The 23,208-nt window shown below is 36.6% G+C and overlaps 2 protein-coding genes across 2 annotated transcripts in view; both read right to left on the reverse strand.

The window, feature by feature from the left end:
• Nucleotides 1-211: 211 nt before the first annotated feature.
• Nucleotides 212-8,481, reverse strand: LOC107714658 (interleukin-6 receptor subunit alpha-like). The gene is made up of 10 exons (XM_016520587.1): nucleotides 8,084-8,481; nucleotides 5,917-6,540; nucleotides 5,684-5,852; nucleotides 3,289-3,458; nucleotides 3,039-3,190; nucleotides 2,773-2,935; nucleotides 1,488-1,525; nucleotides 1,291-1,348; nucleotides 925-1,045; nucleotides 212-763 (listed from the first exon to the last, which is right to left on the reverse strand). Exons 1-10 carry the CDS (start codon nucleotides 8,172-8,174, stop codon nucleotides 505-507), a joined length of 1,845 nt encoding a protein of 614 aa, XP_016376073.1. The 5' UTR covers nucleotides 8,175-8,481; the 3' UTR covers nucleotides 212-504.
• Nucleotides 8,482-9,374: 893 nt separating this feature from the next.
• The window catches only part of atp8b2 (ATPase phospholipid transporting 8B2), a 38,720-nt gene continuing 24,886 nt past the window's right edge, over nucleotides 9,375-23,208 (reverse strand). The window contains exons 19-28 of the mRNA XM_016520603.1: nucleotides 23,024-23,129; nucleotides 22,684-22,912; nucleotides 21,035-21,218; nucleotides 16,092-16,315; nucleotides 15,925-16,008; nucleotides 15,587-15,832; nucleotides 15,322-15,460; nucleotides 13,974-14,104; nucleotides 13,029-13,517; nucleotides 9,375-11,011 (exon numbers count right to left, since the gene is read on the reverse strand). Of these exons, the coding sequence (XP_016376089.1) occupies nucleotides 10,913-11,011; nucleotides 13,029-13,517; nucleotides 13,974-14,104; nucleotides 15,322-15,460; nucleotides 15,587-15,832; nucleotides 15,925-16,008; nucleotides 16,092-16,315; nucleotides 21,035-21,218; nucleotides 22,684-22,912; nucleotides 23,024-23,129 (1,931 nt within the window). The 3' untranslated portion in view covers nucleotides 9,375-10,912. The remainder of the gene's footprint in view (nucleotides 11,012-13,028; nucleotides 13,518-13,973; nucleotides 14,105-15,321; nucleotides 15,461-15,586; nucleotides 15,833-15,924; nucleotides 16,009-16,091; nucleotides 16,316-21,034; nucleotides 21,219-22,683; nucleotides 22,913-23,023; nucleotides 23,130-23,208) is intronic.

Here is a 23,208-nt window from a genome sequence, read left to right on the forward strand (position 1 = left end):
TCCCTTTAAGGACTCAAACACAGGACTGACAAGCATATTTTGCTGCTGTGTGAACATGGCCTTTCTAAACTTTTCTGTGTCAAGTTATGTACCATTTTACAACATTATAATGGATATATTTTAATAACGTAATAATTGGAATGCATAAAAATCCAGATTCCTATATTTTTTTAAACAAGGGATGAGTCAAAAAAAAATTGTGTTGAATTAGATTATCTTAACATTCCTGTAAGGCATTTAGCAGACACTTATATTCAGAGCTACTTATAAGAGTGCTTTAGCTTCACATATGAGATTGGCATGGTCAACAGATGGCAGGCATTTTTTTTTTACAAAATTCTTATTTACAAATGGTTCTGATAGTAGTCAAAAATAATGTAGGACAAGATTAATTACTTTGTCTATACAATAACACTCAACATTGAGTTTTTCCACTCACAATACTGTTACTGAATACAAAACCCTGTCTGTGATTCTTAGTCTATCACAGTATTTTTCTTCTGTTTAGTCATGTCTGTCTATGGTCCATGGCACACCCTCCGTGCCTGGAGACAGGAAATAATCCATGTTATGCAGATGAATGCCCTCTTGCTGAACAGGAAGGAAGTCTTGCTGGCTGTGTTTGGGAGGAGACATCAGTGACTTTCCCTCCTCTGGAAGCTGCTCAGAGTGAACAGGAGCAGGAAGAGGTCGAGGCGAATGAAGGAAGAATGCAAAGGGCAAAGTCTGTTTTCCTATTCTAGACATGAAATGCAGCCTATTCCTATAAGAACACAAAGTAAACGGGGGTAAATTTGATGAGTGAATAGAAAAAACAACGAAACAGATTTTGAACAACTTCACTTTTTAAAAGACAAAAGGCATTTTCAGAGCTGAAAAATCACTAAATAGATATTAAAAGATGGAAAAGATAAAGAGTTTTACCTGTGTAAGCAGACTGTGAGCATGGTGAAGACTACAAGAAAACACAGCCCAAAAACACATGACACATACAGCCACACTGTAGCATATTCAATATCATCAGCTCCATCTACTGCCACTGAACCCGAGAGAAAGAAAGAGTAAATGAGGACAGAGGTGAAATGTCACGGAATGCTGAAACGTGTGGAAATTACAGCACATTGTTAAACTCCAAACATGTTATGGTGACCACTTCCTGTTTTGACTTTCCAGTAAGGTGCCACGTTCATTTCCTGTCTGCTTTCATTATAGAATTAGCAGATGTGTGAGTAACAGTACCTGAAAGAGAACAATGAGACAAGTTACCCTTGTTTTCTTGCTCAGACTCACCTACACAAGGGTCTTCTCCAGATCCTCCTGAACCTTCAGGAAACATCTCAAGGGGCTCCTGAATGACAATGGAAGAAAAAATAAACATAAAGGTTTAAGTATTTTAATCAGTGTGTATATGTCTAAACGGGTACAACAAAAGGCATGTAGAGATATGTCAGTGTGTTTGTGTATTATATTTTGTTGAATGAACTCACCAAAGTAATGCTCTCAGAGGTAGTAGTCGTCTCAGGAGCTACAAAGAAATGCAAAGAAACATTCCAATGTTCAAAACATTTTTTAGGGTGAATATAAATGGCTGTCACAACCGTAAAGCTGTTGTTTTGCTCCTCTACAGCAAAGTTTTGTAAGATTAAAAGGTATTTTCAGAAAATTCTAATTGTGTCTTTATACAGACTGTCAATGCTGCTTGGATGTGGCATGAATGCATTTACACAGTAATAATAATTGTGCACTTTGATAATGAGGCTGAAGTTGGTCAGAGCAGACATAATTTAATCTGGCTTTTAACAGAGTTTTGAGCAGCCTTAACTCAGCAGTGTAAAGATGTAAAAGTGTATTTTGTCTTGTTCTTGAATATTTAATACTAGAAAATAAAACAACAATTATTCTATATACAGTCATATATGAATTATATAGACTTTTGTCTGTTCGTTTTGGTCCTAAAAGCTACTAATAAATCTGTGCAGACCTATAGATGCTACAATTCTTGAGTCTGGAAAAAACAAGACAAAATGTACGTTGGTCCGACTCTGAGTTTGATTTTATGTGGCAAACTTTCATAAATGATTTTCAAAAACAGTTATAACTTGATTTGGTTGAATTAATGCAGAAGTCTGTTTTTATGATTTATTATTATTTTTTAATGTATGTACACTTGTAGTGTTGTCGGTTGTGTTGGTATGTGATTGTGTATGTTGTTGATTGTTGTACAAAATAAAAACGGAAAAAGCTACTACTAAACAGTGAAATTGCTAATTGAAAATAATTGTGTTCTTTGATATTTACAAATACTAATAGGTAATTTGAAACACTAAATTTAATGTGATGTGAAAGGCTTCAACTAAATGGGTCTCTATTTCTAAGCAATTTGTGTGGTTTTTAATTTCAACCACTGTTAGTCTACTAGCAATTTTGGATGTTTGTAGCAAAGCCCTGTCCTTTTTCACAGCTTGACCAACTGACTGAAAGCTCAATGTCCAAACAAACAATCAGACGCTTTTCCCAATGCAAACAGTGTAAATGATATTCTCATAGACTCCCAGTAAAGCACAGAATCTGGACATGATCTGTTTAGAGCCTCTTATCTGACGAACACTGATCTTTGCTCTCTTAAAATCAATAATACATGATGTATGTGCCAAATACACACAATACTTAAAAATACACCAAAAAATACACCAAATTTCTATATAGTAGCACAATATTTAGATAGATTAAAACAATTATTACAGTATTAAAAAATTGCATGTATTTTGTTACCTGTCCAAGTGACTGCATAGACCGTGTCAGTCCAATCACTCCAGAGGCCGTCGAAGTCATCCTTGGCCTGGAGCTGCACTTCATACTGAATGTGTGGCAGAGCATCATAAATCGTCCAGGACACTTGTCTGTCCGTCCTGTCATCTATCAGCACTGACTGATACTAAATACACACACAAACACACATAAATACAGCCACAGACTCTACACATAACCCAAGCTGTGCTATTTCAAGAATTATACATATATAAGCCTTCCCACTTTACCTGCTCTTTGAGTTGTGGTCGGTATCTCAGCTGGAAATGCAAGGCATAGAAGCCATGCTTCCAGGAACTGGGATACGACCAGGATACTTTAAGCATATGCTTCTGGCCCTCGACTGCTCTCACCACCACTCGGGTCGGAGGGTCTGGCTTAACTACACAGAAAAAGATTTTTGTTTCATAAGCACATTGGTGGTGCGCTAAAAGTGTGACTAATCAACATCCCAAAGGACAGAAAAACACAAGCACTCACTGATGTCGTGCAGCTTGAAGCTGAGGTAAGGGCTCATGGCACTGCCTGCTGTGTTAGACACGCACAGTTTTGCTGCATGGAGAACTCTGTCACCCTCCTCCACGTGAAAAACACACCAACAGCGGGAGCGGGAGAATGAACAAGGCACACGAGTGACGTTGCCAAACAATCTTTGCAGAGAGAGAAGAAAAGTGCACAGGAGAGATCAGATGTTTCAAGGAAACCAAAAATAATCCAGTCACAATTTAGTCGCATTCGGTTCCAAAAGTTATTTTGAATGTTTTTCATTAAAAAAGGTAGATTTTTTAGTATTTTTAAACATTTTGACATACTGACCAGATGTAAACTGTAAAAAAAGCTTTAGAAATCTACAAATCTTTATTTTATAAATAAATAATACATGTATTTAAATAATTACATTTTATTACAATAAGGTGACAAGATATTGTCCTACCGCCTTATTGTAGTAAAATTATTTATGTATATATATATATATATATATATATATATATATATATAAGTTCGTCAATCAGCAACCCACCTTATACCTCACGGACTCAAGTAAGATTCCATTCGTATGCTCCTTGCTTACCGAAAAGGCTTTGGATTGGGCCACCGCCATCTGGAGAACGGATGGGTCAGTCTTTCCCTCGTTTGACATTTTTTTACAATGTTTTAAAGAAGTATTCGAACATTCAGCTGGAGGAAGGAGCGCTGTGGAGCAGCTTCTCACTCTGAGTCAAGGAAGAGGAACGGCAGCCGAATATGCTCTCACCTTCCGTACACTCGCTGCTCAAACTGAGTGGGTGGAGGACACATTAAAGCTGCTTTTTCGGCGGGGATTGAATCTGGATTTGCAAGCTGAGCTAGCCTGTCGCGATGAGGGGAGAACTCTAAATGAATTCATTGACTTAACGATCATTAAAACTGCTTTTTCGGTGGGGATTGAATCTGGATTTGCAAGCTGAGCTAGCCTGTTGCGATGAGGGGAGAACTCTAAATGAATTCATTGACTTAACGATCCAAATTGATAACCTGGTGCGCTCACGCCGACCCGCTCATACAACGCAACTCACACCATCGTTTCCCGCTACCAGCACGGAACCAATGCAGCTGGGCTACACTCACCTGTCTCCTGAGGAACGAGAACGCCGAATTCATCTCCACTTGTGCATGTACTGTGGTCAATCCGGTCATCTCAAGTCATCGTGCCCCATTCGACCCACCGCAGCTAATTCAAGAACGGTGAGTTCATACGTCCAGCACAAATATTCTACTTCCTGTGTCAGAATTCCAGTAAAATTGTTTATCGGCAGCAAGATTGTGTCAGTTGAGGCTTTATTAGACTCTGGGGCAGCGGGCAATTTTATGTCTAATGAGTTCGCTCGCGAACATCACCTCGCTCTAACCCCATGTACTTCTCATTTGGCAGTGGAGGCGCTAGATGGCAGACCTCTCGGAGGGGGAAGAATCACTAACATCACCGATGAATTACAGATGCAAATCGGCGTACTTCACCACGAGACCCTCAAATTTTATGTCATTAGTTCTCCAAATCATCCTCTGATCCTCGGTCTACCCTGGCTACGTAGACACAATCCATATATCTCTTGGAGGGAAGGTGAAATCACACAGTGGAGCCCTGCCTGTCACAATCACTGTCTCACTCACGACTCGCCAATACCAGTCAGCACCATCACCCTCACCAAGGAGAACCCAGAGATTCCCGGACTTCCCCTTGAGTATGCTGATCTTTCTGAGGCATTCAGCAAAGTAAAGGCCTCTCGACTTCCTCCTCACCGCTCCTGTGACTGCTCTATCGAGCTAATACCTGGCAGCATACCTCCCAAAGGTAGAATATTCCCTTTGTCTCAACCCGAGTCAGAAGCCATGAAGAAATATATTGAAGAGGAACTAACAAAAGGCTTTATCAGACCCTCTACCTCACCTGCTTCAGCTGGCTGCTTCTTTGTGAAAAAAAGGACGGCAGTCTCAGACCATGTATCGATTATCGGGGTCTCAACGACATCACCATCAAGTTCCGATACCCACTTCCGCTATAGACTTCATCACAGATCTACCCAACTCAATGGGAAATACCACCATCCTAACAGTCATAGAACGCTTTTCCAAGTCCTGCCGTCTCATTCCCTTACCTAAACTTCCTTCCACAACGAGCCATAAGATGGCAAGAGGAACAGGCCAACTGTCACCGTCGCCCAGGTCCAGAGTACGCCCCAGGTCAATGGGTGTGGCTATCCACTAGAGATATCCGCCTCAGACTTCCCTGCAAGAAACTCAGTCCTAGGTATGTTGGCCCATTCAAAATTCTAAGACAAATTACGCCAGTTTCAGTCCGTTTAGATTTACCTGCTAACTATCGCATCTCTCCCACTTCATGTCTCGCTGTTGAAACCCGCTGGTGGTCCGAGAGAGGGTCAGGAGAATGAGGGAGCCAAGGTCCAGGCGCCTCCACCCATTCTGGTCGACGACGAGGAGGCGTATCAGGTCAGAGAACTGCTCTACTCTCGACGCTGGGGCGGTGTACTCCAGTATCTGGTTGACTGGGAGGGGTACGGTCCGATATATAAATCATTTATCAATATGAGTGTGAAAGAAGGTCCTCACCCCCTATGCTGATTCTGACTGTGGAAATGAGTCTCTCTCCTCTGTAGCAGCTGTAATTCCCAGCATCTGCCCAGCTGAGATGAGGCCGTCTTAAAATCCCTCCCCTTTCCACTCCAGCATGCACCTGTCGTCCATTTAGAGTCCAGCGTGTTCGCTTTTTGATGCCTCTTGTCACCCTGGACCGTTCCTCTTCATAATCATAGTCCTCATAATCATCTTGCTCAAAATCTGTCCCCATGGTGATACCAAAGACCTCTTCCTCCTGTCCAGTAGTTTGAGTGACAGCACGCAAAACACGTCTAGAAGTGGTTTGTTCCTTTCTTATGGTTACAGGTGGTTTAACGGTGACCGTTGTGTCCCCTTTAGCTTTGGTATACATAGCAGAATCAGTCTTTTGGTATGTCCCAGTTGTAGCATTTCCCTTCATACTGGTTAGCTGTGTAGCATTAGCATAACCTTTTTGGGATGTCCAGCTGACAGTGATGTCTTCTCTCTGCTTGGTTCTGTATTTTTTATTCATGACACTGGCCGAAGCCAACGGCACACCGTCCACAGTGATATCGCCTCTGCAGCCAAACACAACATTGCTTCCTAACTTCAAGACCAAGACTCCAGGAAGGGGCTCTGAAGAAGATTCAAAACAGTTTTAGGTAATTAATCACATAAATCAGAGTTTTTATTTGTTTTTGCTTATGTCTCGTATATACTGGTCTCTACAGTACATTATACCCACAGTTCATTGCGTCGGTTAAATATGGAACAAAATTATGCAGCAAAGTGGTACTTTCACTTTCACTTCCTTTTATTAAAATCCCCCAGATTCTTCCCCACAATCACTCGTTCTTTCTGTCATTGTAAGTATGCTGAACCAGTGGACATGATTTAAAAGCAATACAACAACAATGATTATAAAAGGACAAAAGGGAATCACTGTATGTAAAAGAAAATGGTCAACTTTTTTTTCTCCAAGTTCATGGCACTTTGAAACAATAAAGTATTATTGAAAGCCTATAAAATCCACACTATGCCTCATTTTTATGTCTCATACGCAAACATCTGCTATAACATTACCAGGGAAATCCTCCTCATATTCATAGATGACTTTCTGTGTATCACATGTGAGTTTTACTTCATTTATGCACACTTTTGGCTCTCAGGAAGGAAATACTAGTTTATTTAATTTGTCCACTAACAATGCACAACAGACATACATGTCATTTTTCTCTCTCTCTGAATGTTACAGTCATTTCCACCACGTCTTAAATGATATATTGTGTTTGAGAACATTTTTTTTGGTGGGAATTAAATGTTAACATTTTTGTACTTAAAAAGGTCTCCGTTGTTTTGCAATAAGACTGATAACATAGTTAGCATTTAATGTATCTTAAATATACAAAGTTAAATACACACTTTTTGCAATTATAACTTGATTGCAAATGATGCAAAATAAAACTATTCTCATCAGAATTGAAATTTACATTCATCTTTTCTCTCCACACATCACATCTTTATATGCTCATACTTGTTTGCCACAATAGTATTTTTTATATAGTTTTTGAAAAAAACTGACAATCATTTTCAAACAATAACTAAGGAATCGTTCAGGGGCATAGATTACGCGGGGGACGCGGGGGACGTGTCCCCCCCACTTTTAATATCAGGTAAGTTCGTCCCCCCCACTTTTTCGGGCAAGTGTGTTCGCATAGAGGTTTTGAATCGTTTATATTATTTTTTACTCTTTTTGGATTCAAAATATTCAAAACGTGATCATTCATATTTTTAATAAGTTTTTTCCTTCATATTTTAAGATTAAAGCAGAACAAAAAATAAGTAATTAATGTGAGGTAAAAAGTTTCCAAGACGGTTTAAATGTGACCTTTTTCTTGTACCAAAGAAAGGTCCCGTGATAAAAGTTGTTAAAATACTAAAGGAATTTCTATTAATATTGGGCTATTCTTAACCACAAGCGCTTATCATTAACCTAACCACTGAGTCAGAGATGAATCACTCTGACTTACATCCTAACAATACCATGAAAGAGATATAATTATGGTTTTTAAAGTCAAAATATACAATACAGGTCAAGAATAGCTGATTTAGGTCAATCACACAAATTCATCCAAATGAATAATTCTCGGTTGTGTTTTGAAATGAAATGGTTAATTACCTTGTCGAGGACACAGCTCTTCTGGGGCAAGGTGAACTTCAATCGCAGCTAATACACCGAGGAGAAACTTGAGTGTAAATCGCGTCCACATTATAAATGAGATTTCACTTCCAAAAAAATAATCAGCCACCAAAATATACAATATGGGTACGGGTCATAATGTCAAACCTTTCAGCAAGTTTAACGAGATGAAAATTTACATTTTCCTCACATCAACATTTTAGAAAGATTAATAAAATAAAGAAAAGAAACCTTAAATTTTTAAATGTAACTGTTGCATTAGGACTATTATTTGAATCATGGTACAGATCTAGGATAAAGAAGTATTCGTTTGACAAAATAATAATATTGTCAGTTGCGAACAGATTTCGATCCGGAGCTCATTTGTTTGTGAGAGAGACAGAAGACTGCAGCCCCTTCCTCTCCTCCCCCGCACATTATACTATCGTTACTTTAACAAATCCGCTCTTGCGACACTGATGAACCACAAAGACAAACAAGTTCCTATTTGACAAGGCAAAGACCGAGAACAAACTAATTCTGTTTGCGGTCAGCTTTATAAAACATTACTACGTGTCCCAAGACCTGCTATATCTCTGAGGATCGCCAGAATAGATCGGGTCTGCTGCTAGTAATAGGATTAGAAATGGCTTTTATAAATACATTTTATTCACAATTAGAAATAGTTCCCAAAATGAATAGTCTCATTTACCCACCCTAATGTTGACAGTCTGTCATTCGTGGAACACAAAAGTAGAAATTCAAGCTTCATAAAAAACGGCGTAAAGTGTGATAAAAGTCCATACTTTTCTGGGGTCGTTATTCATTACACTTTTTATGGCTGCGACTGGATCACTGAATCAGTGAGTTGAACTCTAGAACCGGATCAGCTCAATTCGTGAGTAAATAATTTAAACTTGTCTTGAGAGCTGTATGAATAGATTCATTGAAAAGATCCGACTCAAAAGAACGAATCGTTTACAAATTGGGCATCACTTTTATCTTGAGAGAAAAGTATCATATGGTCAATTTTTAATGGTGTTTATGAAAGTTTGACATCTTCAGTCCCCATTCATTGCATGGAAAAGAGCAAGCAGAAGAATTATTCAAAATGTATCCTTTTGTTTTTCACAAATCATGATGGTGAGCAACTATAATATTATAATTTTTCGGGTGAATTATTCGTTTATAAATGATTTATCATTCAAAAATAATTAGACACACAACCATGATCAGTTTTTTTACTTGATTAAAATCATTTAATCATATCTATTTTTTTATTTTTCACTAGGCCCATTTACAACAGCAGGGTCATAACGTTCACAGATCATGTGGATTTGGCTAACAGACACTGAAACAGACTGCAATATATGTAAATGCTTTTATGTGTGGATGGAAATAGATACACATTTTTAAAAAACACACTCACAAAGTTAGCTTTTAAGGCATATAATTGTTACCTATTTAACAGTATGAGAGCTAGGCCTAACTTACACAGGAAACAGGACAAGTATGGTGCACAGTAACTTCTCACACATCTTTATCAACTTCCTTGGTCTGTCTCACCCATTCACAATAACACACACATTACTGTGTTTACATTCTTATTAGCCCATTTACCTAAATCCAAACACTGGTGAAGGCCACATTTAGATTATGATGTCAAGGTGGAATCCATTTGGTAACTCTGATGTTAATCATTTTAATCCAACTTCAAAAAAAAAAAGAAAAAAAAAAAGGTCAAACACATTTATTACAGTCCACTGGATCAGTGCAAATGCCTAAACCCTCAAGGGTCCAGTAAAGCAGAGTTTGAGGTTGAATTGGACTTTATGTCAAGCAGTCAGGGTTAGTGCACCAATATGGTGCAAAGAAATGGATGAGGAAGAACGGGTTCATCCAGCAGAATCATGTTCTCACTGAGAACTATAGTGTTTTATCACAGAACCACATACATCTTAGTGCTATTTTCAGCAGTGGGGAAAAACAGAACATCTCTAGCCTTCTCTACAGTATATAAGAAAGTTCACTTGCTTGAACTCAAGTAGCATTATTAACCTCTGAGCAACAAACAGACAGAAAGCTGAAGTATTTGACTCAGCAAAACAATATGCTGACAAAATGGTCAAAACAGTATGAGACCACAAGAAAGTCATTAAGAGATTCAAAAACAGAAGAAAAGATAAACCGCTCTTACTATATAGAGATACAGACAATCCTTGACTGAGATTCAAATGACCAAGATAAGATCCAGAACTACCCAATTTGAATACAAAAACATAAAACCTGATATAGCTGAGGCTGATACTTCAGGTCATTTAGTTATCGTTAATATCTGTACAACTGTTACATGTGCAGTGTATTAATATATTGTGTTATGCACAATATATTGTGTCTCCAGATTAAAAATGAATGAATCTAATTTAACGTAAACTGTAATTTAGTATATGAGAACAATTAACATCAGCTATTTGGATAGTCAGGTGTGTTGTAATATCAGCCTTGGCCATGTTTTTTAGTGGTTTGTTGTCTGATAACTTGGCTAGAATGGAAAACTCAGTCATAAACAGCTCAAATAACAGCAGATTTGTCCTTCTCACCGACAGGAAATCTGAAAATGAGCACAATACAGGAAATGTATGGTCTTTTGCGGTCTGTATGCACAGTTTGAATCTGCATTCATTTCCATGTGTTTTAATTCAAGCATGTGTTTACTTCCAAACTGTCTGGGACGCTGTCTTCACTGCCCATGTCCTCAGACAGAAACATGAGCACATGTCAGAAGGTGTGAGTGTTCACATGAAGGATTCCAGTTGGTCCATCTATCCATCACTCGCCACTGGAAGTTTCTTCTGCAATGGGAGGTGGACTAGGACTGCTGGCACCACTGATACGAGCTCCGGTTCCCTTCCACATAAACGGTGCTTCCTAGAAGAAAGAATGAAAGGTCTTAGAAATATCTGCACTGGAGTAAATGACAAAAATGAAAATTCTGTCATCATTTACTCACCCTCGTGTTGTTACAAACCCAAAATGACTTTCTTTTTTTGGTTACCATTGACTTTTATTGTAAAAATAAATACATAAATGAACAGAAGAAAGAAAGTTATACAAGTTTGAATTACATGAGGGTGAGTAACTGATGACAGATTTTTTTTGGGGGTAAACGGGATTATCGCATTACTATTAATTGTAAATTAACTGAAGCTAATTACTAAAATTCTACAGAAAAAGATCGCTTTCAATACCCTTTTTTCCCAATATATTAATCAAAAATGTTATTTAAAAGTTACATTTTTGGGGAGAACATGGACTTTAGGAATTATGCCACTTTGCATAGCATTGAATGTACTATGTTGTGTACTATTTCAGAAATCAATCAGCAAATTCAGTTTGCCCTTAATCCCCCCTTGCAACCACAGCTATACCTTTTCGGTTCAACAGTGTGTCAACAACAGCTGCTGTCCCAACCAATAGTTATGCTTTACATTTTTTGATTTTAGCTCTGTGTGAGATCTATGTCCAAAGAACAGGCACTGAAAAACATGCAAATCAGTAAAGAGGGAAAAAGAAGTGGGAAATCCAAAACAGCTAAGCTTTCAGATTTTAAACATTTGCATAACAGTTGAAACGCAACCACTGCATTAATAAAGTTATTGATTTGTATATTGTGTGTTAATAACTATTATTAAAAAATTGATTCATTCAATTAATTAAAAAAAAACATTTAAACAAACATACAGTAAAGACAGAATACTGTGAAATATTAAAACAATTTAAAATAACTGTTTTCTATTTTAATATATTTTCAAATGTAATTTATTCCTGTGATGGCAAAGCTGAATTTTCAGTAGCCGTTATTTCAGTTTTCAGTGTCACATGATCCTTCGGAAATCATTCTAATAGGCTGATTTGCTGGTCAATACATTTTTCTTATTATTATCAATTTTGATAACAGATTTGTGCTACTTAATGCTTTTTATGGAAACTGTGATACATTTCTTTCAGTATTCTTTGACAAATGAAAGTTCAAAATAACATTTAGTTGAAATAATGTCTTATAAATGTCTTTTATGTCACTTTTGATCAATGTAATGCTTTTGTTGAATATAAGTAATACATTTTTTTGATTGTGAACTTTCAAACAGTAATGTATACATCACAAAAAAAAAAGAACAATAGGGTTTTCCTAATTATTGGGGAACTGAGCATACTACTATGTACAAAAGTGAGAAATGAAAGTGTTTTTAATAGTTTTGCTTCCTGCCGTTTTCTCCTTGGGGGAAATTTTCTTTTTTTGTCAATCCACAAAATTCGTTTTTTGTGCTCCTACAATTTATTCCTGTGATGGCAAAGCTGAATTTTCAGTAGCCGTTATTTCAGTTTTCAGTGTCACATGATCCTTCGGAAATCATTCTAATAGGCTGATTTGCTGGTCAATACATTTTTCTTATTATTATCAATTTTGATAACAGATTTGTGCTACTTAATGCTTTTTATGGAAACTGTGATACATTTCTTTCAGTATTCTTTGACAAATGAAAGTTCAAAATAACATTTAGTTGAAATAATGTCTTATAAATGTCTTTTATGTCACTTTTGATCAATGTAATGCTTTTGTTGAATATAAGTAATACATTTTTTTGATTGTGAACTTTCAAACAGTAATGTATACATCACAAAAAAAAAAGAACAATAGGGTTTTCCTAATTATTGGGGAACTGAGCATACTACTATGTACAAAAGTGAGAAATGAAAGTGTTTTTAATAGTTTTGCTTCCTGCCGTTTTCTCCTTGGGGGAAATTTTCTTTTTTTGTCAATCCACAAAATTCGTTTTTTGTGCTCCTACAGAATCAACGCTCTGTCCAGTGTTGTATGACAACCTATATTTGTGCATGTTGACTTGCAGTTTGTGCTTGAACTTGTTTTCAGACGTATATTTACCTGCACAGTTGCTGTACTACATTCTCCGACGTCTCTTTCTGGACACCTAATAACACTGAGAGCGATATCATCAGGGCTGTGATGAAGGACAGGTTCATTACATGGTTGCTCTGCCTCGCCTGCTGCTGAGGAAGACGTGGAAAGCGGTGGAGCTTGAGAGGAGGCGGCGCTGTCTTCTCCAGTGGGTGGGGTGTTTTGCGCACCAGTGCTGTTTGCGTGTTTTTTCCTGCGAAGGGTATCGATCCAACTGCCGCTGTGGCGAGAGGCGAATGTGGCGAGAGCCAGCGAGCTCAGGCGCATATTTTTTCCCGATGTGATCAGCTCGCCGAAGCCCTCCTGATGTGCAAACGCATAACCGGAGCGTCGAGATCCACCTCGTCCCAAGCGACCAAGAGTACTGCCACTGGCTACACCAGCACCGCCCACTCCACGACCAGCACGCCCACCAGGCTTCCGCTTTTTCTGCAGCACAAGTTGAGTGTAGCGCACCTGCAGAAAGACAGTGAGAAAATAATAAAGGGCGGGGATGAGTGTGAGGGGATAACCAGAAACTAACAAATGTGTTAAACCTACTGATGCGAAACAAATATGATCTATGCTATGAATCAGATTGTGCAATAATCAACCAACCATAACTATCCAACAATCAGAAACACAATTTCAATGAGCAGTGCTTGAGACCATTTAAATTTAATTGATTTTATTAATTATATATATATATTAATATTAATTATTAACATTAAAAACATGCAACACATTAAAATTCATCATTAATTTATTTAATGATCACATAAAAAGGAGAACATTTAATCATAGTAAGTTTTTTTTAAAGTCTTGTCTTTACTGTGTTATACTGAATGTTAGTTTGGTTGAACATGGATATTAACAAATTCAAAAATGGCGTGCGATTTAGGACAGACAAACTAGGGTCACACTCATACTTACAGTATCTGAGAGCTGAGGTTTAAGGTCCAGTTTGAGAAAGCGGAAAGCAAGGACTGGAGCAATGCAGATGACGGTAGCCAGAGCAATAGTTAACCACACCACTGGCTGCCCAAGTGTGTTATAAGCACTTCCTGTGGTTAATTAACACATGGCATGCACACAAAACAAAAAATAAGCCACACATATTCATACACAATTTAATGTAACACATTTGGATCAAGATAAAATACAAACAAGATCTAATTTAATATTACACAATTTAAAATCCACACTTATTTTAAAGACATTTTTTTTGTTATATTTACTATTCATTATATTTTCATTATTTAATTTAGGTTAAATAATTGTTACAAATTTATGTATTAATTTTTTAGATGACCTACTCATTTATTGTGTAGCCTACATGACTGTCAAAGGAATTTTACAGGTACAATACCATTTAAAAGTTTGAGGTCAGTAAGATTTTTAATGTTTTCGTAAGAAATCTTTTGTGCTCAATCAAAAATACAGATAAAAAAAACTATAATACTGTGAAATATTGTTGCAATTCAGAAAAAAAAAATTCTATTTTAAAGGGTATATGATGCGATTTCAAGTTTTCCTTTCTCTTTGGAGTGTTACAAGCTGTTCGTGAATAGATAAGATCCCTAAAGTTGCAAAGACTAAAGTCTCAAACCCAAAGAAAAATTCTATTTAAAAGATGTGGAAAATAATGTGTTTTTTTAACCTTAAACCGCATAAACACATTTCATTACACCAAATACACAAAATAATGTTATTTTTTAGCAACGTCATATGACCCCTTTAATATATTTTAAAATGTTATTTATTCTTGCGTTGACAATGCTGAATTTTCAGCAGCCATTACTCCAGTGTCACATGATCGTTCAGAAATCCTTCTAATATGCTGATTTAGTGCTCAAGAAACATCTTTTAATTATTATTATTAACAATGTTGAAAACAGTTGTGCTGATAAATATTTATTTTTGTGGAAACCATGATTTTTTTAAAGGATTTTTTGATAAATAGAAAGTTCAAACAGCATTTATTTGAAATATATATTTTAAGTCGTCACTGTCAATTTTGATCAATTTAATGCTGAACAAAAGAACAGGATTTCTTCCAACAACAACAACAACAACAAATCTTCCTGACCCCAAACTTTTCAATGGTAGTCTATACATTAACATTATTTATTATTTTGTCATTTAAAAACCTGAATATAGAGTAATGCTGTCTGCATTTGCAGATGTTATAGTGCTCGTGACACATACTGTAAAGACATTATCAGATGTGGGTTTCTGTTTAAGATGGCAGCCACACAGTTAGGCCAAAGTGCTGACTCACCAAGGAAATGGAACTGCTTGGGGAAGATATTGAACAGAATGCTGGAGTGCATAGCGAAGAGGATAGTGAAGTAGGTACCCAAAGAACCCCATATAAAGAAGTGATTTATAGCCGTCCAATAACCCGTGTCCAGAGCAATCTACAAACAAATAGCAAAAAGCTTGGGCTATTCAAAACTGTTCTAAAATTCCTTGCTACATTATATAAAGCTGGAAACCATACATATAAATCAACAAGACTACTTAAGTGCTAATGCTGGACTCACTTGGACGCTGACAACGATGACAAGGGCCGTTGCTGTTGTAACTGCAAAAGTTTGATAGTCTGCCAGCGGGACTCCATTGCTCTGCGTGGCGTAAGAGAGAACGCCGTAGGGAATGAAGAAGAGAACCACAGACGTGTAGATTCCCTGTGCGATGCAGATGAAGAACTCTCGCTTGTTAAACAGCAAGTTCAGCTGACCTGGCTCATACAGCTTTGGATACTCCAGACTCCTCTGTTCAGGAACATCCTGAGACAGAAGAAGATTGAGGTGAGAGTAAGTTTCTTATTAAATGTAAACAAAAATGATTCAGTATTAGGTGTATGTTTTCTTTTTCTTACTTGATCGAAGATGCCCATGGCCAACACAGGCAGGGATGTGTATACGATATTGTAAAGAGTGATGAAGTACTGGTCATAGACAGTCTAAATAAAAGAGTAAACACATCCAAGGTTATGACATCCCCTTATGCATGAGACACTTTTTCGAGACTCTGAATAAATCCTACCTGCGCTGAGAATCCACAGAAGAACCCGAACCAGAAGTGCACCATAGTGAAGGCAAAGTTCTTGTAGAAGAAGTAACAGAGAAAACGGCACATGCGCAGATAGGACCAGCGTCCGTGCACCAGCAAAAGACGCTGCAGGAAGCGAAACTGGGAAAAAGAGTAATCTGATGCCAGCACAGCCTGGATCCCCTCCTGACCGCTGATGCCCACGCCAATGTGAGCCGCTACAGAAAGAGAGAAACAAACTATTTCAGATAATGCAGTTCCGTTTAATATTTGAACTCATTTGAGGGGGATTGCAGTTGATATAGATAAAACAATTCTACACACTATATATAAAGACCTATTTATACTGCATGAGAAAATTATTAAACTTTTACAAAATTAGAAATTATATAATTGTCTTTTATTTTGTCATTGTATTATATCCAAAACAAATTACTAAAATTATTAATCTGTATTTTAAATTTTAAATCTAGATAAAAATGAACAAAAATATTTGTTTCTTCCACTGCCCACTGTTCCTAAAGTAGAACGGCAGCTATATATAAGCTATATATGATACAAATATATTATCATCAATATATAAACAAAATATTAATCTCTAAATATAGGTAAATGAAAAAAAAAGACCCACTATTATTGTGCTGTTTAATATAAACACCTGAAGAGAAACATTTTGAATTCAACTTTTTGTATATACAGTGGTGGCCAAAATGATTAGAACACTAGTATTTTCACCAGCTAAACATGGTTTTAAGTCAGTTATTTCTATCTTTTGCTGTAGTGTGTCAGTAGGAAATATCAGTTTACATTTCCAAACATTCATTTTGCCATTAATTGTAATAATCCAGTGAGATTTTTGTCTGACAACAGCCAGTGCTGCACACAGAGATCTGATATGATCATCATCATCCAGTCTGTCTGGAATGACATGAAGAAACAGAACAAACTGAGACAGACTAAAAATCCAGAAGAACTGTGACAACGTCTCCAAGATGTTTCAAGAGACCTACCTGCAAGAGACCTACCTAACTGACTTAAAACCATTTTTAACTGCTGAAAATACTAGTGTTCTAATAATTTTGGCCACCACTGTATATTTAGCAGATTGTTGTAAAAATGCTGTAAAATGAGGATGCTGTCAAAAATAATGTCATAAATAGATTTTCTTTATCAATGAACTTCTATTAACTAAATTAAATCAACATTTGGTGTGACCATCCTTTGCGTTTTTAGCAGCTTTTGCCCTCGGTGCACTTGCACATAGTTTTTCAGGTAGATTTACAGGTAGGTTTCTTGAAGCATCTTGGAGAAGTTGCCACAGTTCTTCTGGATTCTGAACCATTTTTTAGCTGGTGAAAATACTAGTGTTCTAATAATTTTAATAATTTGTTTATATATAATATATTTATAGCTGCCACTGTATGTCATTGTAATAAAATAATCACAATTAAATACATTTTGAAAGATTCTAACCAGCCTTTTGAATCAGTAATAGGCTATTGAACTCATTAAATGTGAAAAATGATTGCATTAAACATACTGCATATCTCAAGTTAACCCATTAAATTTGACACCACTAAAAATAGATCACAAAGATTTTTTTTCCTCATGTTTCCACCCACTTGAGGTCGCCTGACAGTCCCTGGAGCCTAGTTTGAAAGCCCCTGCTCTTGGTTATCATCTGTCTTAGTGCTGGTCAGGTTCAATGGTAGGTTAAGGCAGATAAACTAATATGTAAATATCCTACAGACTAAAACCATAGATTTGGGACAGTCCAGAGTGATTTAAATCAGTGAAAGAGATTTGTTCTTCACACTAGTACCACTGTCAATCAGTCTTTTGATGAGTGTTCCCTGCATTTTTAATGTTACTGAGATTGACACTTGACTCCTACACACCAGCAAAGTAACCTGCACACACCCATAGCATCAAACAACCAGAAGATGGGACATTGCTTATGACATGGGCAAGAACGTGTGTGTGAGTGTGCGTGTAAATATATTGAGTAGGGACAGCACAAGATGGTGTAAAGAGATTTGGACATAAACCACATCCTCCACATCTCGTTCTTATCCATGTTCACAGGAGCCTTTTGAAATATAGTTGTGACACTGTGAGAGCCCACCGACACAGTTCTGAGATGTTTTTGCTCAGTTAAGGGAAATGAAGCAACCACATGTAACAACAACAAACTGAACGAACTGACCGAATTTCAATAATTTGGTTTCTCTGGGGGCACCTTTGCATAAGCTAAAAAAGGAACTCAGAATTGTTTCTCAGAAAAGCCTTACATTTCATCCTCTCATAGTTTCAAGAGTTACCACAAGAAAAGATTATGGCTGAATATTGTACATACACCACACTTTACTTGTAATATGCATCATGTATGAGCCTAACTGAATGCCTTTAAAAATTACTATAAAATAAGCTGAATATACTCAAGTTCCAAATTATACTAATAATAATTACAGTAATATATACACTACAGTTCAAAAGTTTGGGGTCAGAAAGGATTTATTTTTTGAAAAAAAAAAGAAAAAATGCATGGACGCATTAAATGCATCAAGGATTCAGCGGGGATGTATCAAACAAAAAATACATTTACATTGTCACAAAAATGTTCTATTTCAAATAAGTGCTATTCTTTCGAACTTTCTATTTATCAAAGAATCTTGAAAAAAAATGTATCACAGTTTCCACAAAAATATTGAGCAGTATTCAGTATATTCAGCTTTGCCATCACAAGAATAAATTACATTTTAAAATGTATTAAAATAGAAAATAGTTATTTTAAAATGTAATAATATTTCACAATACTGCTGATTTTACTGTATTTTTTAAATAAATAAATGCAGCCTTTGTGAGCAGAATCGATTTATACCATCCTTTGCGTTTTTAGCAGCTTTTGCCCTCGGTGCACTTGCACATAGTTTTTCAGGTAGATTTACAGGTAGGTTTCTTGAAGCATCTTGGAGAAGTTGCCACAGTTCTTCTGGATTCTGAACCATTTTTTAGCTGGTGAAAATACTAGTGTTCTAATAATTTTAATAATTTGTTTATATATAATATATTTATAGCTGCCACTGTATGTCATTGTAATAAAATAATCACAATTAAATACATTTTGAAAGATTCTAACCAGCCTTTTGAATCAGTAATAGGCTATTGAACTCATTAAATGTGAAAAATGATTGCATTAAACATACTGCATATCTCAAGTTAACCCATTAAATTTGACACCACTAAAAATAGATCACAAAGATTTTTTTTCCTCATGTTTCCACCCACTTGAGGTCGCCTGACAGTCCCTGGAGCCTAGTTTGAAAGCCCCTGCTCTTGGTTATCATCTGTCTTAGTGCTGGTCAGGTTCAATGGTAGGTTAAGGCAGATAAACTAATATGTAAATATCCTACAGACTAAAACCATAGATTTGGGACAGTCCAGAGTGATTTAAATCAGTGAAAGAGATTTGTTCTTCACACTAGTACCACTGTCAATCAGTCTTTTGATGAGTGTTCCCTGCATTTTTAATGTTACTGAGATTGACACTTGACTCCTACACACCAGCAAAGTAACCTGCACACACCCATAGCATCAAACAACCAGAAGATGGGACATTGCTTATGACATGGGCAAGAACGTGTGTGTGAGTGTGCGTGTAAATATATTGAGTAGGGACAGCACAAGATGGTGTAAAGAGATTTGGACATAAACCACATCCTCCACATCTCGTTCTTATCCATGTTCACAGGAGCCTTTTGAAATATAGTTGTGACACTGTGAGAGCCCACCGACACAGTTCTGAGATGTTTTTGCTCAGTTAAGGGAAATGAAGCAACCACATGTAACAACAACAAACTGAACGAACTGACCGAATTTCAATAATTTGGTTTCTCTGGGGGCACCTTTGCATAAGCTAAAAAAGGAACTAGAATTGTTTTTCTTGAGCTGTTTGCTTCAAAAAAAGCCTTACAATATATCCTCCCCATGGTTACGACAAGAAGTTATCACAAGAAGAGATTATGGCTGAATATTGTACACCACATTTTATCTGTAATATGCATAATCTATGAGCCTAACTGAATGGCATTAAAAATGGGCAAAAACTTTGTAAATTACCTACAAAATAAGATGAAAAATCTTAAGTTCCCAATTATACTAATAATAATTACAATAATACACTACAGTTCAATAGTTTGGGTCACAATTAATTTATTAAAAAAACAAAGGAATAAATAAAAAAATAATTAATCAGCAAGGATGCATTAAATGCATCAAGGATTCAGCTAGCATGTATTAAACAAAAATAATTTATCATTGTCACAAAAATGTTCTATTTCAAATAAATGCTGTTCTTTCGAACTTTCTATTTATCAAAGAATCCTGAAAAACATATCAGTTTCCAAAAAAATATTAAGCAGTACAATTAGACTGTTTTTAATAGTGATAATAATATGACATTTTTCTTGAGTAGCAAATCAGCATATTAACATGATTTCTGAAGGATCCTGGGACACTGAAGACTGGAGTAATGATGCTGAAAATTCAGCTTTGCTATCAAAAGAATACATTAGATTTAAAATGTATTAAAACAGAAAATAGTTATTTTAAAATGTAATAACTTTTCAACCGCATTATAAAAATTAGGCCTTGGTGATCATAAAAGACTTCTTTCTAAAAAATTAAAGCATTAAATAATCTTACCAACCCCAAACAATTGAACGGCAGTGTATAACAGTTGCACAATAATAATTATAGTATATTATGTTACACTATTCAGATTCTGATGGTGTATTATTACCGTAACCACTAGCTGTAACCATTCCTAGTAATTTGACTCAGAGAACCCCAATGTTTGCACACCAAAAACAAATCGGCTGTCAAAAAGAAAGATTTATTCTCCTGGCAAGTGTTGAAGATTGCTCTTTTTCTCTTACTCTTTATCATGCTGACGTCATTGGCTCCATCTCCGATGGCGAGTGTGACAGCTTTCTTATGCCGTTTAACCAGCTCCACCACCAGAGCCTTCTGAAGAGGAGTCACTCTGCAGCAGATCACTGCTCGACAAGCACACGCCGTCTCCAAAAACTCACGTTCCATATCCGCTTCCAAAGCATGAGCCTGGCCAACAGAGAGAGGAAAATATCCCTTAATACCTCTGTTGAAAAATCATGCTTAAACCAGCCTAAACTGCTTTGCCGGTCTTGATTGGCTTGTGAGCTGGATTTATAACAATATCCCTGCTGAAAAAACAAACCCTGCTTAAACCAGCCTAAGCTGGTTTGCTGGTCTTGACTGGTTGGTGAGCTGGATTTAGAGGGGTTTTGGGCACTCAGATGAACCAGCAAAACACCAGCTCGGTAAGAGCAGCTTGAACCAGCAAAGACCAGGGGTTTTCATCCAAACCGAAATGAATACCATTAATCTGATATTTATCATTCGGATATTTTCTAAACAAAATCAGTGCTGTTATTGTTACCTAAAACTTAAAACTATTAAATTTGTTTCCTGTAATTGGAATAGAGCTGAAATAAAATAAAATATCTATATTATATGATAACCTTAAATTTAAACATAGATTCGTGTAAAAATCCTTCAATAAAACCATGGAATAAGGTTATTTTTGAGTTTATTGCATTATAACATCTTACTTGTATAATCCATTTGAAAACGGATCAGTTCTATAAGGTTTGGACCCCCATCAGGACTATTTGGAACTTCATCTTAGTCCAATTATATTACAAGGATTATTATAATATAAATAATCTAATAAACCCTCTGGATGTTTTTAATATATTTCTTAAGTTTATTATTTGTTACTTTTCTGTTTGCTATTATTATGCAATTTTGAGCTAGGCTATGTGTTTTTTTCACGGTTGTTGTTCTTGATAGTTTTTGTCTTCCTTTTATTTGTGTTATAATAAAAATGGAATTATAAAATTTTATAATTAATAAATATAAATATCAAATAATAATAAGTGAAAGTGAAGTGACGTGTGGCCAAGTATGGTGTCCCATACTCGGAATTAGTGCTCTGCATTTAACCCATCCAAGTGCACACACACAGTAGTGAACACACACACACACCGTGAACACACACCCGGAGCAGTGGGCAGCCAATGCCAAAATGACAATGTCACCTGACCAAACCGGAAGACAGGTCTCATCGCATCCAGAGAAAGTGTTAACAGCAGTATGAACTGATAGCAATATCTTAAAGTAATCATCTAATCTAGCTAATTGCTTTTATTGTTGCCATTTTATTCAATTTTAATATTTGAATGTTAATGCAAAGAAAAATTAAAACCGTTTAGATATCAGTCTGCATATGTGATGAACATCGGTTATGATCATCTTCGGTATCTCCTTTGAAGGCATCTTGATTAAACAATAATTCAATTAATAATAAATATGAATTCAAAATAATAAGAAATATTACTGTAGCATATAAATAATTCTAAAATAACACTGAATAAACCTAATTAAACTCAACTCAAACCCTTCAACTAAACTGAAGAGCAAGAATAACATTAACATTCATATCTAATTCCTTCCGATTACATTCCTGAATGCTGCCTCCACCCACCAAGCTGTGTCCGCTGATGATGAGGGCGAACTCTCCACTGATCAACTCCAATAAAGAGGGGGGCGGAGCCTGAGAAGGGGGACATTTCCTCTCATCAGGCATCCAGTTAGCAGCACCGCCACCTCCACATCCATTTCCAAAGGCACAAGCACCACCCCATCCCTGAGCTTCAGCTTCCTTCCCTCCATCTCTGGTGCGTGTGGACTCCAGCATTCGCTCTCTTGCTTTCCTACAAAACATAAGAGGATGAGAAAATGAAAAAGCCTTTCCTGAAAGACTTACATCTCTTATATTTCATGGGTTGTTGGATGGACAGATCAGACAAACATCAGTATTGTACCTCAGTTCTTCACGTACGCTTTGGACGGTGTGTCCATTAACAATGAAGATCTCCGTCATGTCATCTGTCAGCATTTTACACGAATAACCAATATTCACTGCAGTCTCTGTCACAAAAGGAGAAAAAGACATATATAATTGTCAAGTAAATGATAACGGTTGTGGCCGGTTCTTTTGCAGATCTTA

This window comes from Sinocyclocheilus rhinocerous, unplaced genomic scaffold (genome assembly GCF_001515625.1).
Source record: "Sinocyclocheilus rhinocerous isolate Xijiao unplaced genomic scaffold, SAMN03320098_v1.1 scaffold2194, whole genome shotgun sequence".
Taxonomy (NCBI): domain Eukaryota; kingdom Metazoa; phylum Chordata; class Actinopteri; order Cypriniformes; family Cyprinidae; genus Sinocyclocheilus; species Sinocyclocheilus rhinocerous.

Coding starts and splice junctions, on each gene's coding strand:
- LOC107714658 (XM_016520587.1), bottom strand. CDS start 8,174: ATGTGGACGCGATTTACACTCAAGTTTCTCCTCGGTGTATTAGCTGCG. Junction 6,541..8,083: donor AGAGCTGTGTCCTCGACAAG/GTAATTAACCAT, acceptor AATCTTCTTCAG/AGCCCCTTCCTGGAGTCTTG. Junction 2,936..3,038: donor GACCACAACTCAAAGAGCAG/GTAAAGTGGGAA, acceptor GTGTGTATTTAG/TATCAGTCAGTGCTGATAGA.